Source organism: Zerene cesonia, chromosome 2 (assembly GCF_012273895.1).
Source record: "Zerene cesonia ecotype Mississippi chromosome 2, Zerene_cesonia_1.1, whole genome shotgun sequence".
In the NCBI taxonomy this organism is placed as follows: domain Eukaryota; kingdom Metazoa; phylum Arthropoda; class Insecta; order Lepidoptera; family Pieridae; genus Zerene; species Zerene cesonia.
Window position 1 is genome coordinate 2,298,201 of NC_052103.1, and position 20,734 is coordinate 2,318,934.

The 20,734-nt window shown below is 32.1% G+C and overlaps 2 protein-coding genes across 2 annotated transcripts; both read left to right on the plus strand.

The window, feature by feature from the left end:
• The first annotated feature begins 5,925 nt into the window (after positions 1-5,925).
• On the plus strand, positions 5,926-12,539 carry LOC119832814 (odorant receptor coreceptor). Its single transcript, XM_038356590.1, has 11 exons — positions 5,926-6,032; positions 6,332-6,523; positions 8,128-8,264; positions 8,809-8,969; positions 9,223-9,396; positions 9,678-9,714; positions 10,442-10,652; positions 11,064-11,163; positions 11,349-11,453; positions 11,625-11,780; positions 12,489-12,539. Exons 1-11 carry the CDS (start codon positions 5,926-5,928, stop codon positions 12,537-12,539), a joined length of 1,431 nt encoding a protein of 476 aa, XP_038212518.1.
• A 4,826-nt stretch (positions 12,540-17,365) lies between these two features.
• Positions 17,366-18,376, plus strand: LOC119834167 (aquaporin AQPAe.a-like). Its single transcript, XM_038358445.1, has one exon. It carries the CDS (start codon positions 17,402-17,404, stop codon positions 18,239-18,241), a length of 840 nt encoding a protein of 279 aa, XP_038214373.1. The 5' UTR covers positions 17,366-17,401; the 3' UTR covers positions 18,242-18,376.
• The last annotated feature ends 2,358 nt before the right edge of the window (positions 18,377-20,734 follow it).

Consider the following 20,734-nt stretch of genomic DNA (forward strand, 5'->3'; position numbering starts at 1 on the left):
AAAAAGAAATATGACAAAAAAAGGTTGTCCACCAACTTAAAACTAACGATCCTTGGGTTTATGCTACCCTATGTCTGCTTCTGAACGCTACGCGTGACCGAATCATCTCGTTTAAATCGATGAATCCCAGTTATATATATCTCTTCATGTTCTCCTGGTAGCTAATGTTTTGGTTCCAGCTTGGTTCCAATGAAAAAAACAAATAATTTTTTAATTAAAAAAGGAACTAAACTGTCTTTCTTAAGCAATGTTATTATTTATATTTATTTGATAAGTCTAGTTTTTAACACGTTTTGCTATTTAATAATAGGTGCAGCAATCGCATTTATTTATGTCAACTAGAAAAAGCGTTCTAACGAAGAACGGGGTCTAATCGTAACATATACTACATATTCAATAATCTTACGCTGAAGCCTAGATTAGTCAAACCATTATTGACACAGTCCTTGTAGACAGACACATCTGAATAAAACCATATTATGTTACGAAATTTTAAACCAAGCAAGCATAAATTAATTCATTAGTGTAAAATTATATTTATTTTTTATTTGATAGGAAAATGCACATGACACCTTTTTCAATTATTCATGGAAAATTTCAATGGTATAAGCACAGTAAACAGTAATGCCATCAAAACATCCTGTAAAATGTCTCGTCTTTGAACCCAAGTCTCGCAGGTCAGGCTTTCTAACGTAAAAAGTTGTGAGATCCATGTATTATACAAGTCGGTCAATTCAGTCTCTAATCAATTTAGTCTCTACTTAAAGGACCTTCTGTCTTAAATTATTATTATCATGCTAATATTAAAAATATTTTACGTTTTAAACAAATAGATCGACTTGTTTTATTGATTTAATCGTTTTAGCTATGTTAATAAAATTTGAGGTTTTAGTTGTCATAAATAATAATATAAATATGCTTACGTAATTTGATTTGTTTCTATGGAAGAGATTTCGACTTATGGAGGGGTGAAAAGACGCTTGAAGTGGTTGATGTAATATACACACGGCGTTATTTTCCTTGAAGTTGGCGCGTTTCAATGTTGCAGACCGTATAAAGTTTTTATTGAGCCTCTGCGTCCCATTTTGTCTGTCACTTAGAAAAGCGAAAGCTTTTCTGTTAACTATATTCATGACGACGTCGCTTTTAGAAAGCCTTTGAAAAAACTGTAACTTTTTCACTGTTTGGGTCCGACTCAATATGCCTACCTACCCATGTATAATAAATATATATTTAGGGCTTAACGTTGTTTTCCTAAGCTAAACTAAACTTGTTGACCCCATCCGATATAATATTATTTGATCGAAAGCTAATGTCAAATGTCATGTGTCAATAATTTGCCTTGTTTTCAAATTGAAATGCGCCAATTAATAAAAAAACACAGTCGCTGTTTTTTTTTTACACATCCCAAACAAAAACATTGAGTACCAGGATCTCATAGCTTTATAGGTAGTTAATTGTTTGGGCAGTTGAGAATGAATACAGTTTGCAGCGATGGGCGCTCTTGTTAGCCACGCCCCTTGTTTATGAAACGAGCTCTATATTCAAAACAATGTATCGGCGCAACATAAATGGCAGGATGTATATTTTTAAGGATGTTGACAACACCAAAATTCCACTAGCCTGTACATAGTGAGTGACACAATTTGCTAAACTGAGTCTTTCGAAAAACACTATCAAATATTTTTTTATACTCCAGAGTAAACCTGAATTATTTATTCAGGATTTTATACTCTATAACAATGCAATTTCATTGACAGTCTTTGTCGCAGTGAGATACAGTAATAATTATTATTGAACAATGTAACTAAATTTCATTTGTGTTCATAGTTACAGACATAACGAGCAAAGTATACTATATAACTTAATAATGAAGTCAGACATAGAGGGATAACATAGTTATAACAATATAATGGACATGTTTTCTACAAGAAGCACGCGCTGCGACGTGACATGCTTTGTATTTGAGCCATTAGGAATTTATTAGTATAAACCTGTATGTTTAAGTAAGGGTCTATAATATTTAGTGTGAATACAAAAGATACACTTGTGTGAATGGACACAAAGCTTAAAGAATGTCTCTTGTTGATATATAAATATTTCACTTCATATTAACCCCTCTCATTTTATTGCAAAAGGCAAAATTTAAAGTTGTACAATATGCATACAATACACCTTATTGTTTTTTTTTAACATTTGTAGATTTGGCTTCAGCAGATGCGGTGCATGCATTTATGGGATTAGAGAGATAAGGGTAAAATTACGTAAGTAATAACGGGAAAATGAAAAATGCACTTTGGTGCTGTGGCTACTAGGTGAACATATAATCGAGGAGTATTAGGTTAAAGACTTGGGGATGACTTATAAGAAACAAAATACAGATGGGATTGAAGAAAAAGAATGCTACTAATATTAATTATAGATGCGAAAGTTTTGTGAGGATGTGTGTGTGTTTGTAACTCCTCCACGCAAAAACTACTGAACCTATTGCAATGAAATTTGGTACGTAGATAGCTGGACAACTGGAATAACACATAGGCAACTTTTTATCCCGATATTCTTACGGGAAACCGCGGGGTGCAGCTAGTATTCTAATAAGCGGAACCGAGAACCGAAGTCACGGCATACTGAATGGAATTTAATTCCCTCTCCTGCCTATAGACACGTCCTGAATGTCAGGACGTGATACCATTTTAATAGAAAAGGTTTATTTAACTAGACACGCGCTTTTGATCGCTTTTGCTGAAAGAAATTACTTGAATAATGGTATTAAAATGTGTTTGTTCACTTCAACATTATTGTTGCGTCAATTTTTGTAAATTGCATACATTTAATTTTTAGTTTTATAGCATTGAAATGCTTTTTTATAAATGAGAAATTTGAAAGAATAGAAGAAATTTGATCACGAGGCAGGATTCGAACCTGCGTATCTTGCCTAACCGTAGCAACGCCTAGCCTCTCGGCCACCCGTGATCCTGCCACAGTAATCGAATTTCTTCTACTCTTTCGGTTTCATGTGCCTAAGGGGCACCCCACGCCATCTATTGAGATGATTAAGAACCATCACAACCAATACGAAACATTATTTCAATGATGAAATCGAATCCTGCCTCGTGATCAAATTTTTTCTATTCTTTCAAAATTTCTCATTAATTATGTCATTTTCCTTTCTTGTTATCAGTGTAGAATAGATATAATAATTTGTATATGATGATAAAGATATTTTCTTATAAGATAGATTCCTATGCCTTTTGGGAAAAACAAACAGACTCAATTTATATTAGATTGTTAATAAACTAACAATTAATTATTTTATAAATAACAAGATATTTGCGATTTATACTGTTTACATCAAGTGCTAGCTGGAGTTCATTATGAGTCGATATTTTCTGTTTTTACTGCAAGGGCAACACTTAAGACTTCAGGTTATAATTCAGCTGGCTAGATAAGTGTGGTTTGGAGGATATTACAAGTCGACCAACTAATAACAAATGTAAAGCCTTTACATACGCTACGTGATGTTTCCCTCCATTTAAAGGCGTAGTATTTAATGGAGATATTTTTTACGTTTTTAAATCTAGATAGGCCCGTGTAATTTTCCTTAAACTTCCCAATCCTTTTCCACGCGTCAATCCTTTATATATCCTGTACTATTTAAAGGTAAGTTCTGTAACGCAAATGTGTCTGCAAATGTTCACGGGCGGTGGTAGCACTGGCAAGCAAGAGGCACTTACCATCACATAAAAAGCTACTAAATTGCTTGCGATCGATTAATTAATAAAACCTTATCACTGAGTTCAATATTCTCTGCATTATTAAAGTAAGTTCACCGAATATTTATGAATATGTTTTGTACTATCTGCGCCCCGCGGTTTCACCCGCGTAAGTCCGTATCCCGTAGACATATTGGTATTAAAAGTTGCCTGTATATTGTTCCAGTTGTCCAGCTGTGTACGTACCAAATTTCATGGCAATCTGTTAAGTAGTTTTTGCGTGAAAGAGCAACAAACATACACACATCCTTACAAACTTTCGCATTTATAATATTAGTAGGATATCACACAACTTCGTATCAACAACTAATAGAATCGATACAAAATAACGTAGGAATATTTCACGAAGAACGATGATTGGGCGGAATAAGTTCCATCTCATAAATGGCTTAATAAAACTATGCCTTCGACTCGCTTAACTTTCAAAGGGGATTTTTGCCAAATTACCTAACTCGTGGAAAGTTTTGCTCTAGTTACCGACAGCGATAAAATATGATTAGTGTTTGTATTTTATGAATAGTATTTATTCTCAGGGGTATTGCGTTTGCAGCGAATACAAAATTAGTTTTGCTCCCATGGCTACGGATGCTTTTTGCCCAAAGCGTCAATTTCGCTTCGGCTTGCTTTGCTCCAATATTATGGTATACAAGAGAATTGAATAAATTGCTATGCTAGCTTCTTACCTTCATCTTTTTGATATTAAATTGATATTCCATTTAACAATTTTAATAAAGACAAGGTAAAGCAATACATTGAGTGTTATACTATAGTTGCTGTCTATATTTAAAGTTGAATAGAGATAAGTCTATATTTTAAAGTGGATGGGACAGGCACTGTTTAAAATTTTATTGATATTTTAAAATATTCCTTCGACATTTAATCACCGTCTACAATTATATTCGTATATACGGTATTCATAAGTATCGTCTTATAATAATTTGTCCAGTTCTCTTCTCCTAATGCTTTATTTTTTGCTCACCCACCTCACTCTAATATTTCTTCCTACACATTGCATATAGTCTGGAAAGAACGCTACCTAGCGATAAAACCGCCATTTATACATATTTTTCCTTTATGATATGTTCTTTTCGTATTTCTCTGTCTTCTGTGTGTGCAATAAAGTATTAATATAAATAAAAATATAAATAAACCATGTTCTAATTTTTTATTGAGTACCTATGTGTCTGTGATTTCAAAAAGTATCAATATATTATCCGTTTCTGCGATTGGATTTTATATTAAATGTTTTTTTAACTTAACTATTATATATTTTAACGATTTTATTGTCGCTCCCGCAGCACCGAAGGAAAGCAAAGCTAGAGTGAATAAGTAGTTCAGTACTATTATATTCTTATTTGTTCAATATACCAGCGGCAGTTCTTGTTTTATTAGTGCATATTGTTTGTTAGTAAACATTTAAGCACTGTCGATTAGATAAAGGTTCGTTGTGTACTCAACAGTATAATTGTACACCCGAGAAAATTGAAAATACGGCATCGACTCAAATATTTACTTTTAAAGCAAATATGTAAATAATGAAAAGAGTACATTGATTGTAACGTTTGTTATTTTATTGATCCAGAAAATAGTGACTTAAACGAAGAATTTAATCGCCAATAATTAAAGGTTTCCCCAACTATCACAAGGGTATCATAAATAATAGAGCCAGGGAAAGTTCCATATGTCGAATGGACACGTGTGCAATCCCACGACTCCTATTGGTCAGTTTGATTTTGAATTTGGAAGACGTCATTGGAAATGTTATGTAAAATCGATCATTTGATCGAACGCGATTGGGATAGACGCACGTCTTACATGATAACATAAATAATTATAAAATAAATTATGCAGGCGAAAGAAGGGACAGATTGAATATATTTTCTATATTTAATTGAAACAAAAATATAATTCTCAAGGTAATCAATTAATAATTATAAATCCATCTATAAACCTATATTAATAAAAATGTACGGTTCTTCCTGCAGCACACATTTTTGATATATTTACCTAAATATTTGTCCCTAAAATCCATGATAAAAGCGAGATCTTAACCGTTACACTCGCAATTTAAATTTGCGTCACGTGATCACATCATTTTGTGAATTTTATTTTTTTATTTTTTTACCCAAAAACTTAAACCAAAATTTTTCAGATGATGACCAAAACGAAGACCCAGGGTCTGGTATCAGACTTGATGCCCAACATCAAGCTGATGCAAATGGCCGGCCACTTCTTATTCAATTATCATTCGGGTAAGTTATTAAAAGATGTGGTAGAAAAACATACGTCCAAATCCGAACGACCTGAAGAAAATATCATAAGAACAAATGAAATCGTGATAATAAATAATAATTTCGTTTATTTTATAAAACAACCAATATTTCACAGATACTGCATTGTTATATATAAACCACTTTGGGGTATTCTACGTAAACAAAAATGTTATGTCAATTGCTTAACACGTAGCGCCTCAATCCATGTATGCAATATGAACAATTTAATCTGAATTATATAAATTAGAGTCAATATATTTTTACAGAAAATGGGGGTATGTCAACACTCCTTCGAAAGATCTACGCCAGCGTCCATGCAATCTTGCTCGTTGTGCATTACCTGTGTATGGGGGCTAATATGGCCCAATACTCTGACGAGGTCAACGAACTCACAGCCAATACAATTACCATACTGTTTTTCGCTCATTCGATTATCAAGTTGGCCTTCTTCGCGATCACTTCGAAAAATTTCTACAGGTGAGATGAAAATATATGAAACACTCCTGCGCAATTTCTGTCTAAACATATATTCTAACCTAATAGTATGGAGATTGGAGATTAGGGTCGTAGGAGTAGGGTCGAGTAGCTTCGGCATAAATTGGACCAGCTCGTATCGGGGACGGTACCACGGTGTGAAATAGTAGCATGTAAATAGTACTGTTTGCCGTACGCTGAATGGGGGAGCCTTCTCCTGCTCCTTCCCAGTCCCTTCCCTTGCTATTCAGAGGCCTTACCATTGAAAATTTATATATTCATGGGCTGTGATAATCACTTATCATCAGGAGAACTACCAGCTCAGATATACCTCCTATAATCTGCTAGTTAAATAATCACTGAAATATTTACTTAAATAAATAACTATATACCACTAACTATTACACGAACAGTGTTATCCAATTTCTTAAAATGTAAACATGAATATTAATTATATTTTTCTAAAAAAATACGCAATAATACGGACGGTAGAAGAAAACAGCAAAAAGCGTATAACAAACACTTATGAGCATCAAAACAGCAATCACAAACAAACACGACTCGTGTTTTCAAATAGATAATGAAATTTATTGAAAATCTCCAACACCGCCGTAAATCTGATGGCAGAGCAAATAATATCCATCAGGTGGAGGCTCGTTACAAAGGAAAATTCATTTCCTCCCAATTACAATTTAACAAGACTACAAAGGGCGAATAATAGAACATTCTCCAACCAGAGCGTGCTCATTTTCTTTTATGAATTTTTCCTAATATCCCCATTACATTGAACACAAAGAACAACATAATTTAATCTACATTTAATTTTATCTCGAAGGATTCTGGCTTCGAGCTTCAGTCATATTTTAGCGGTATTATTGAAGCCATTTCTTGGTAAAGTTTTTCTGTAATCCTTTGATATTTGAGGTGTTCTTAGCTCAGTTTATTGCTCAGTTATGTAATCTGGAATGAATGAAATAAGAATGTTATTGGAATAATGATTCATTATAGACCGAAAGTTAAATTCATAGAATTGTTTCGTTGTGTCTACCGATATTGCTGTCTGTCTATTTTGCACGCATATACCACTGAACCAACAAACTGACTTGAATGAAATTTGGTATAAGGTAATTTGAGACCCATGAAAGTTCTTTTTATCTCGAAAATTCAACGGAAACAGGAACTATGTTGTTAAAACCTTTAATTTCGCGGACTAAGCCGCGGGTGGGAATCTAGTTGTATTTCTTATCTGTAATACTTAATATAATATGTATTGAGGAGCACATGCACATGGATGTTTGTGATGTTATCACACATAAATTACTGGATCGATTTTAAAAATTCTTCCAAAATTAGAAAGCTGCAACTTAACTGAGTTACATAGATCCACACGTTTCACCTCAACGATCGAAGTCAAGGCGAACAACTACTATGATAATTAAAGTTTTCAAATTACGGTATTGAATATAATTATTACCAAATTATGTTTCCCATCCAATTATCGAACTTTCTAGAACTTATCGAAGGTATCATACCTAAAAGCCACAGACTATACAAGAAACATAGTCTTTCTCAGTTCCTCACTTTAATATCTCGTAATTAACGCTCAGGACTTTAGCCGTCTGGAACCAATCGAATAGCCACCCGCTATTTACGGAGTCGGATGCTCGTTACCACCAGCTCGCACTCACCAAAATGAGGAGGCTCCTGTATTTTATCTGCGCAATGACCGTTTTATCTGTTGTATGTAAGTGATTCTGTAGTATGATGTTAGTCTTTTATACTATTAGAACAGTGTATTATTAATGCTATAAACGGAGAATTTTAAAATAGTTAAACTACCTACCCAAATAAAAAGCCTTCAAATGTCAGAACTAGACCAATTTAAATTGAAATTATCGGAAGGCACCACCTTTCAAATGAGGAAAATTCTATCATAATCGGTTCATCCATTCGAAAATTTTCATGTAACAACTCAAACCGATACAGTCGAATTAAGAATATGCTTCCGAGTCGATTTTTAACTACTTCAAATCTCGTTAAAATGAGCTTTCTGAGACTACTTCATAAATTATAGGTCATTAAAAATCTAAACACGAAATTCTCTTAGAAATAACCTAATGAAAATAAATATTTTGTGCTAAACTAATTAGGTATTTTATTCGCAGTCAGCGAATACAAATAACTCAAATCCTCTTTATCAAAAACTTAAGCACTTAAACTTTCACGATAAATTTTCTAATCTAATCTCGCTGCCTTAAACAAATGCAAAAATATACGTCTACTTAAAGGTTGGGTAACAATAACTTTCTTTGGAGAGTCAGTTCGTTTGATTCTGGATAAAGAGACCAATGAGACACTAACTGAACCAGCTCCTCGGCTGCCAGTGAAAGCATGGTATCCATTCGACGCTATGAGCGGTACAATGTACATTGCTGCTTTTGTATTCCAGGTGAGGTTTGAATGGTGAATGTAGCGAGTAACAGTTAACTACATTTCTATAGATTATCATTATTTTTGTTATGTACACGTTTCTTATCCTATCAATTATATTTTTCATCAATACGATAAAAACTGATGGATCGATACAATTTTTCAATTGATCTGGCCTCACTTTATCAGATTGAAGTAATTCTATTTTTGGATGATATCATATAGTAGTTTTATATCTACAGATACTAACTAACATATATTTCTTGTCTTAGGTATACTGGCTATTTTTCTCCATGATAATAGCGAACCTCATGGATGTGATGTTCTGCTCCTGGTTAATATTTGCTTGTGAACAGCTCCAACACCTGAAGGCAATAATGAAGCCGCTAATGGAACTTAGTGCATCGCTGGATACCTACAGACCTAACACTGCCGAGCTTTTTAGAGTGTCGTCAACAGGTTATTACAGGAGCATATGGCCAATAACACATACGCACACACTCGTGTGCAAATCAAGGATCATGTGACAATTACTAAATACAGCTTTCTAATATAAGTCTAAATTAAATACAGGAAAATGCATCCTTACCAATAAAACAATAAATGTTACAATTTTATGTAAACTCATTATTATAGTGCTTGAAATAAACATGATTCATGAAAATAATGGATAAAATTAAACTGTTTAAACACAAATAGGAAATCGAGCACTATTCATAATGACTAGCGAATTTCGCAATACAATAACCAAAGTGAAATGTATCGTGACTCTCATTACATGATTAAATTCATGTATAAGTAGATTATATTTCAATCAAACTGTTTGTAAAATCGGATCATAAAGTTCTCTACTTCATCATCGTCAATCTGTTTTATTAACCACTAATTATTCTCTTAATTATTATCTATGTTATAAAAGGAAAGAGATTACGATCGAATATTTAACTAGATTACATTTAATAGTACAATACTAAAGAATAGCTAAAGAACTAAGCAAAAAACCTATATAATACTAAAGAAACAAAAAAAATTGTTATCAAGGGAAAAAGCCGATGATGTTCAAACGAAATGTCGCTTCCCTCAGATTTCTATAGGCAAATATGTCTCCCACTGGCTTTATACAACCTCAGGCGTGCCAAGAAATAAATTACAATGTTGCGATTATGTCACGTAGAGATGTGATTTATCCCGTGTCTCTTTACTTGAAGCATATTTCGCGAAAATACATTTGGGTCACGAGAACCCGAAGGAAAGGAATGAAAGAGAATTTAGTATACATTTATTCGCTTTATATTCTTCATTTATTGAAAATATTTGTCTATATGTGTTAAAATAATGACCTATTTAAAGCTACGTATTTTTACAGTCTTTAGACATAACAATAATACCCTTTAGCTGCCTTGAGAATAGAGAAATATTCGAGTATAACGCAATGCTATTAATAAAAGTTGGTATACGATGTATCCAGTCAAAAGAAAAACAATGTTACAGATAAATCAGAAAAAGAGCCACTCGACCTGGACATTCGTGGAATCTATTCAACTCAAACCGATTTCGGCATGACGCTCCGGGGCGCGGGAGGCAGGCTGCAAACTTTTGGCCAACACGCTCCAAACAACCCAAATGGTTTGACGCAAAAGCAGGAGATGCTGGCGCGATCAGCTATAAAGTATTGGGTGGAACGACATAAGCATGTTGTGAGGTTAATAATTGTTTGTCCCTACTAATAGTATACATGTGAAAGTATCTACCTGTTTGTCTCTCCTTCACCCCTAACCACTGAACCGATTTGATTTAAGTTTGATAGGGATATAGTAAGAGACCCGAGAAAGGATATGGGATAGTCTATCTTTTCTTTAAATACGCGAGCGAAGCTGCGGCTGAAAAGCTAATAATAAATCAATCCCTATTCTGTATGACAAATATATCTGTAATGTTATCTGTATATCTTCAGTTAGCCTATGTATTGAGTACTATGAAAGCATTATTAATCGGCCAAGATCTCATAGATTCGTAATATAAATAAATGCCTATTCTTGGTTTATTTTGTTTAATAATTTACAGACTGATAATTTTAAATTAAATGCTTCGTTTCATTAATTTTTCTTTCTAGGCTCGTCTCTTCTATCGGAGATACCTATGGTACTGCCCTGCTCTTTCACATGCTTGTATCTACCATTACACTTACTTTATTAGCTTACCAGGCTACCAAGGTATTTTTTATAAAAACAAATTCGTGTGAGTTTAAATTTGTAACTGTAGATTTGTGTTGTGCCTTATCTCACTGTAACCATAAAAGTTTTAGTAGTAGTAGCATTTAACTTCTTTGATGTAACTAATTTTTCTAGAATGTTTTTTTTTTCATATAAACGTCATGTTTTTTATACTTTATTTTCAGATAAATGGATTAAATGTTTACGCATTTAGTACTGTTGGTTACCTCAGCTACACTCTGGGACAAGTTTTTCATTTCTGTATTTTTGGCAACAGACTTATTGAAGAGGTAATAAAATTTTTCAATTGTCAAACGCTTGACGCTTCAAAATTGACGTTTTTTACATATTTCATTCGTCTTATCTTCTGTGTTCTGACCTCTAAAAGAAAATATATTGGTGACAAAATTCACCTCATATTATGAATAAAAACATATATAATTTTAATAAATATTTGCCAGAGTTCATCAGTTATGGAAGCGGCTTACTCCTGCCAGTGGTATGACGGGTCTGAAGAAGCCAAGACATTTGTCCAGATCGTGTGTCAGCAATGCCAGAAAGCTATGAGCATTTCGGGCGCTAAGTTCTTTACGGTTTCACTCGATTTGTTCGCATCTGTGAGTATTTCTATTTGATTTTATTTCATATCCTTAAATTTGCTGGTCGCCTAGTACATACATTGCTCGTACGCTAACTAAGGCACAGTTAACCACCAATGAATGGTGTGTCTCTCTTCTTTAATAAAATAAATTATATTATTACCTCATTCATTAACAAGTCTCTTCCAACGTTTAATTTAAAATTCAATACAAAATAAATAATAGTAACGCAGTAAGCCACAATTAATCAATATGAGTGATTGTTAGTGATTAAATAAGAGAGATTTATTGTTCGCAGTGTCCCCGTAATACCTGTGATTGATCACCACAGCTAGCTTTTGGTTTTCGTGCGATGAATAAAATATTTCCAAACTGTAACTAAACTATTAACTTGTGATATTTAGTAATTCATCTACGTACTAATAAAGGCGTGAGTTTACGCGGTTAGAGAGGTTACTTAATACCTGTTGATTTTGATAATTTTACCATTAAAAACGGAATTTTTCTCTACTAACATATGCATTTTTTTTCGGGCAATGTACGATTATTAAGAAAAACGAAGCCGAAAATAGCGGCTTGTTTAATATAATCATAAAAAAAGATTAGAAGCTATTCCAAATTATGCGTTTATGCTTATCTTATCGTATGGATCTCTATATTCTTCTCCAATTTTTTTTTTGTTCTTATTTGTTTTAAATTTTATTAATTTTTTGTTTTTTTCTCCAGGTACTTGGTGCCGTCGTGACGTATTTCATGGTTTTAGTACAATTAAAGTAATAAATAAAATCACTAGAATATCTATAGATATTATAATTAACTATACTTAATATTATTAATCACATTAACTTTATATTATATATTTTATTAAATTAAAGGATAAATTGTATTTATAATAAAATAAGCATTTTTATGTAAAATAGCAGGATATTTGAGCTTATTGAATAGTTAATAAATGTTTCATCACAAATTTATTAATCATTGATTTTTCCTTTGGCTTTTACTACAATCATTTTTGTTTGTTCATAGTATTTTTCCTTAAGAAGTCTTAAAACTAAGTCTATAAATATTTTATTACTACCATTAATACTTATTAAAAAAATAACAAGTGTAATTTAACTTTTTGCTAAATCAGCTCTATATTATCAAAGACACGCCTTTTTTAATAAAAGCGATCAATTTAAATTGACAGGACAAAAAACTGTTATCGTATGGATTATGTCTAAATTTTGTTATCTTTTAATTCAAATCAATACGTGTGCAATGGGCGGATCATGAATGGAATTTCATAATCTGTAGTGAAAACACATTTATTTAATGACTAGCTCACCCGGCGAACTTCACAACGCCATTGACCTTTTTTTGATACATTTATGCGTATTTTTTACCTTTTAAACCTTCCCTGGACTATTATGAATGCATCAAAACCAAAATTATCAAAATCGGCCCAGCCATTCTCGAGTTTTAGCGAGACTAACGAACAGCAATTGATTTTTATATATAAGATTTTCAAGGGACGTTCTGAAAGACGAGGGAGGTTGTCATTTTGACTTTGATAGCTTCGAGGGATTTCAGTGATATGAAATTTTTTGTCATATGAAATTTTTGTTATTTGGTTCTATAGTAGTATTTGGAATGGTGCTTCCCCCGGGGACGTCGTTGACCTTTTTTAAAAGAAAAAAAAATTATGTTACAAATATACATGTTCAGATACGTCATAATGAGAGAAAAAGAGGAGATACATTGATGTTATTTAAAGTTAAAAAGCATATACAAGCCAGGTGACCAGTTAGGGACGTAAGTACACATAGCGTTTTAAAAATTAATCTAATATCAATAAAAATGCATCATACATTTTTAGTTTTATAGATTTGACATGAATTATCAATGAAAAATTTCTAAAGAATATAAGAAAATTCTTATGTACCATGAACTTTAATCGTATAATACAACTTGGCGGGTCACCCTTTATTGAAGGGATATAACAAAATCATTCAATCCTCAAATGCAATCGTGTGTTTTTAGTTCAGGGCGAAATGACGCAACCGTTATTGACTGCGTAAAGCCTGATAGCTCTAGATAGCGATTTTATTATCATATTAGATAGATTATTATTATCATATTTCTACGTGATTTATATTGCAGTATTTAGCCTCGCTACTGAATGTTAATATTTAATTAACAATAGAGGGTATTGTTTTCTGTTTAATTTCTATGCATAACGTTTGCAGAATAGTTTGTAATGGTAAATAGGAGCATTTTAATAAATAAATATATCATGTGAATTTGTCTTCTGGCTTGTTTGTCCTACATTAGCTGTATTGACAGAAAAAAACAAAAATTCTAACTTTTAGAGGCTCTTTCTCTGCAAATGTATCTCTGAATATTAAATGTCTTCATTAAGTGAAGTTCTAGATGAAGTTATGATGGTCGGCTTCCAATATATATTAGTAGTAGGTATACAAGCATTATTAGTAGGTACACATAACTCGGTTGTGAATAAATTATAATAAAGATTTTTAAAAATTCATCCGACGCAAATATAAGAAAAGTAATATCTGACCAAAGAATATTAATACTGATTATTATCATAATGAGTTTTCTATTCTATATTTATATAGAATTATGTGTGTGAGTAACTATAAGTAAATAAACAAATTCTTTGCTGTAAAATATAAAGATAAAATCTATAAAAAGTTTTTCGATAACTTAATACGTTTTCAACAAGATAGTCTCATATAAACGAGATTCGCATTATTCTATAATTACTTAGAGCTTAGATTAGACATGATCAATTTCTTAAGAAAATCCAATCACATGAATGAAATGGGACGCTAGTTCTTCTGAAATTTATTTTCTAGATTCCACTTGCTACGTTAAAAATCTTGCTGAACTCGCATTACATCTTTCGCTACGTTAGATTATATCTTTTAATTAAATGCATGAACCTAACATCCGGCTGAATTATAAAATATAGCAGCAATCAATTACATTCTTTACGCCTTAGTTAATTTCGCCGGCTAAGCAAATTTCTTGTTTTAATTAACGCAAGGATCCGTTAATAAAATTTTATGCGGCGTTTTATCACAGAAGCGTTTACCATTTGTTTTCGGTTTGTTAATTTAGTCGTTTAAACAATGGCCGGTCATTAATAGATTTAATTATTTCTGTTCAGGGTATAGTTTAGTTTGATTTATATTAGTGGTAGTGTTAAGTTTAATTTATTACGCAGTCCCTATTGTTTTGTCGTTATTTATTATGAGATTGCGATTATTTGTATGTGTATTGTCTGAATTTTTTTGTGTAACAAACACACTATATTGATCTGCAGATTTAAGAGGCTAAGATTGCATGATTTGAAGTCAAAGTTTTCATTGGTTCGATTTACTTTACGGACAAGAAAGTGATAAGATCTAGGTTCTGATTTCATTTCATTTCATTAAAAAGATGAATTTTGAATATCACGATACTACGTTACTTCTTCAATGAGGGAAATAGTAGATGATGGAGGTGCTAGAAAATATTTTACGTTCATTTAAAGCATTATAGGTGAACATTATAATTATAATACATTTAACAAGGTCCCTGTAAGGTAAAAAACATTTACTACTGTATTGGGTTTTTTCTTTATCTGTACAAAAACACTCTTATTTTTTCTTGAAATATGAAGTGCTATTAATGATTAACATAAATGTTGTGATTATGGCGTGTTATTCAAACATAAATATACCAAAACGCATTGTTTGTCAAATACTCGATATCAAACTAATGATATTAAGCAGGAAGCACACAGCGATATTGTATTGTGTAAGTGCTTTTTATCCAAATACAAAATTGACTTCGTGAATCAGAGATTATGTATATCAGAACGATGGTCCGTATATTACAATGGTTTTAATTGGTTAAAAAATAAGAGAAACCTTCTTTGTGATTTATGTTTATTGAATCGCATTTGAAGCATTATATTTCCAACTTAATATTAAATATTCATAAACTGGAGCAGATAGTACATTCTTATTTTTGTTTCTTTTTTCACAGTAATATAGGTACTTAAATATATCATAAAAGATTATTTTAGGTTATGTAGGCCCCTTAACTTTTAATTTGTTTCATAATTTTTAAATAAATAAGAATCAATTAACCAAATAAAATTATAACTCGAGAACACTAAAGGGTATATTTTGATAATAATTATGCTTAGTTGTAATTAATGTTCGATGGATGAAACGTTTTACAAGCCGTCATAGCAATTTCTCGAATGTTTTCCTTATATTCCGTGTGCATATTATGTAGATCATATTATATTGCCACGAAACAAATTCATAGAAATGGGACAGTAACGTAAATTGATCAAACTACTTTGTAAGTTATGTTTTCCTTTCCCTAAAAGATGTAATACGGGTAAACGTGACGAATTTTCGACAATATTTACGTTATTAATATGTTGTTTATATATTTACTATATTTTAGATCCCTGAATTTTCACACAAATGCTATATTTCATTTCATATTCCATTGTAATCTACTTAAAAATCAGCTTGTTTAATTAAACTTTACCTTTTGCTTTGTGGTAAACGATCTTGTGATAATAAAATATAATTTATTTTGATTTACGGCCATTGTTAAAATTTATCAATAGGAGTAATTTTAACTTCCTTATTTGTCTCGATTTATTTACGCAAATGTATTCCGTATAGAATATATTCATGTAACTCCTACTAAAAATATAAATGCGAAAGTTTGTAAGGATGTGTGTGTGTGTTTGTTGCTCTTTCACGCAAAAACTACTGAACCGATTGCAATGCATTTTGGTATGTAGACAGCTGGACAACTGGAATAACATATAGGCAACTCTTTATCCCGATATTCCTACGGGATACGTACTTACGCCGGTGAAACCGCGGGGCGTAGCTAGTACAATATAAAATCTTCTTAGAATTTAGGTTGCGTTATTGTACAACAATCTTCTATTATTACACTTACTACTTAAATTACTATTATTACATCCATACTTACAAAACGCGAACGTTTGTATGTATGGATGGATGGATGTTTATTACTCTTTCACGCGAAATTATTTTCAAACAGCTTATCGTATCTGTATGAAATTTTCTATAGAGGTTTATAGTCTGGATTAGCGCACATATAATTTTTGTTACATTTTTTATCTATTAACGTTGATGCTTTTATAATACATCACAGTTAAGTGATAGTATAAAGCTACCAATTAAAGAAAACGGTTTCTTTCATAGAAAATTAACTGAATATTTATTATATCGCGTTCTGATCAACGAATGTTTAAAATCCAATTTAAGATTAAACAATCCGTCCATTTCAATAAGAACTGGCAATTTGAAACCAAGGATGGGTTTATTACCAAGATCTAAATTCTGTCAAGTCTATTTAAATAGTCTTATAAATTTAACTTTATTCCATCAGACTGTTTTACAATCAAATATTTGCATCATTATCAACAGTACATATTTAATTTGAACACTGATTGTATCAATTGTATCGAACCGACTGGAGAGATAACAGTTCATTATGCTTTGATTTTCATTATCCCTAACGATCAATAATTCAGTAGACGAGTGTGGAGACAGACGCGCGGTTAGGTGAGCAGAAGTGTTATGAAGTGATTCATGAAACAGTTAACCGTTAGCTCAGTGGAAACAATGTCAGTGAACGCGCAACTCGTCGGATTGACCGAGGTCGAGATCGAAAAAATACCAATAAAATCAGTGCTATGGAAAACGCTAAATTGGAGAGCGATTGTGGCGGAATTTGTAGCGACCATGTTACTGGTTTCTCTGGGATGTATGACCTGCATACCGCTAGATGGATCTGCGCACCAGCCTATGTACGGCCCATTGGGTTTTGGTTTGATCGTCGTTTTTAATATTCAAGCGTTTGCCCACATCTCTGGGGCACATATGAATCCTGTCGTCACTTTATCGGCCATGATTTGGGGTCAGATTTCTATACTTTTAGGTATAGCGTATATAATTGTGCAATGTGCTGGTGCCATTGTTGGCTATGGAATACTCGTCGCTTTATCACCATCCAGTTTTGTTACAGCTGGTGTTTGTACTACAACACCACTGCTCAAGTATACCATATACCAGGCGATTGGTATTGAAGTGATGCTGACTGCTGCTCTCGTGTTTATAACATGCGCAGTGTGGGATCCGGTGAATAAGGATAGCCAAGAAAGCAATTCAGTGAAATTTGGGTTAACCATAGCTGGATTGTCGTTAGCTGGTGGTCCTTTAACTGGCGCTAGCATGAACCCAGCAAGGTCATTAGGTCCTGCTTTATGGACGTCAACTTGGAGGTCTCATTGGATCTACTGGGTAGGACCTTTCTTGGGAGGTATTCTTGCGTCTGTGTTTTATAAATATGTATGGCTGAAGGGAGATAAAATTAAACCAGATATATTAACATGGGCGGATGGCGGCGATGGCTTGACGAAAATGTTGTAATGAAGACTGATTACTATTAAATAATTTTAGTTTTAACTTTGATCATGTGATATATTAATTGTAATACTGATATGATGAGTTTACGTAGTAGTTAAGGAAAACTGTAATTATTAAGAGGAAACTGTTTACTATACGTAGAGCAATAATTAATTTACATTTATAAGATGTATGTATTTTTATAAATATGATGTTAAATTATTCATTAAATCGATTTATGCACGAAGTATATTTATTCAAACAAAATGGAAAAGTATTTGTATATTATATAATTATTGAGATTAGTTGTAAATTTATATGTACATGTGTACAATATTTATAAGAAAAATATACGAATATACTTTAAAATTGAATTTCAAACCCAGACCATGTCAAGACGAGGGTAATGACTGACTCACTGAGGCAGAGTCAATAGCCTCATATCGAAGTGTCAATATTTGCTTATAAATTGGATGAATCACCTGTTTTAATAGACAATGTATAGAAGTTACCATAAAGAATAAAAATAACATTCCATTTAACCCTTTTTAAAATACATCGTGAGTCAGTATAAAAATATTTGAAAAAGCATATTTTGATAAATCCGCTCATTAAATTGCTATTAATAAAACTTTTTTAAGATACGCTTATACAAACTTTTCTCCAACTGTCTCTCTTCATATCTAAACTATTGAGCTAATGTGGAATAAGTTTTACTACAAAAATAGTTTGAGTCCCGAAAGATAGGATGCTAGACATGGGATGGTTTTCATCCTGAAAATCCCACCGAAGCAAACCTCGGTACTGTTTTTCTTTTGTTTTCCTTTGGTCTTGGTCGAGGCCGCGGGCTGCTAAACGATATCCTTAAAATATTATCAAGTTGCTACGGTTAGGTGAAAAACGCGGGTTCGTATCCCGCCTCGTGATCAAATTTTTTCTATTCTTTCAAAATTTGTAATTATCAAGTTCTTAAAACAACAGAAACACTTAATAGTAAATAGGAAATTAATCAATTATTATTAACAGTACTTCAAAATTCTATGATTTAAAATGAATTATAATTATGGTTGGACTTCAAGGGTTATTTATAGATATTTTTATATTTTTAACGATAGGTACGTATTTCGATATTATCTTATTTAGGTGCTTTATGTATTTTGTTTCAGAGAGAATATAAAACAAAACGTACATATTTGTACCTGTATTCCTGCTTTATACTGAAGCAGATGAATCGATGTTGATGAATTGATGATGATGCTTACTAATGAACGAATGAAATGAATGAATGAATTAATTAAATTTTTTTATTGTGTACAAAATACAAGTAGTATAATGGCGAACGAAAAACAATTACAAATTTCGACCTTGTCGCTAGGTTGCTAATTTAATGTTTATTCTAAATTCTTATATTATTTCACATCAAATAAAAAGTATTTGCACCAAAATAATGTTTACCCGCTGAAAAAATATGGCTGTAAGCTGCGAGTGTATTAAATGCCATAAACTATATTTTTATAGGACTCAGTCTCACTTCAGTGAATTTTAATATCGACTAATATTAACGGTGGGTAGATATTTTCCATTTCCTCTGGGAAAAATGTGATGAATGCAATATGTTTTTATTATATTTAATAAGATAAGAAAGAAGATAAACGTTAGAAAGATTATGATATATGGTAGATCACAGTGCACATGTAAAAATAATTTCGCTCTAGAAGAGTCTGAAATAAAAATCACACATCCCCTTGGGAGTAGTTGTTTCCAAATTTGTTTTATTTATTGATTTTTGAGTACGTCTAAGAACTTAATATTAAAATTAAATAGTACATTCTCTATTTATTTCTAACGTAGAGACCTTCGTAGCAAGTAGTTTCAGTTTTGGTTTATGTTGCGTGAATATAACGTTGATTCTAATAGCTTATCATTATTGTGACATGTTCTCTTTTGATTGCTACATGTAACTTATTGAATTAATATATCTAAAGGTACACATATAGTTCAGGAGAAATAGACCAATTAAATTAATATGCCATTTATTTTTCCACTCAATTGAGAGTTAATATCTCAGACTATGTTTTAAATAGTACACCACTCGTATACAATGCTTATATAAATTAGCATAAAGCTCATGTGATAACGGATTGATAAATTTCCCTCATTAAAATAAACTTAGCGAAGATAAACATTTTCTTATATTCTATTACAAACAAAATTAAAGAAAAGATGAATGTAGTCGCTTAATCGACTCACAATTTAAGACCTAGACTTATCGTTGTAATTAAGAGCTTACATTCCAATTGGAATTCTGCTGAAGATTCTTGGAACGATTCGCTGGAATCTTTCCAAACACCTCGACATAAATACGCCGCTCTAAATATTGGTAATTAAAATAGCTTCAATTTAAAGTCTGAAAGGATCGTGTTCGAACAGGCAATGTAACGTCCAGTCGAGTTTGCTCGAAGATAACTAATTGATTTATAATATTAATCGAATATTTGCCTTTTTTTTTTTTTTTTT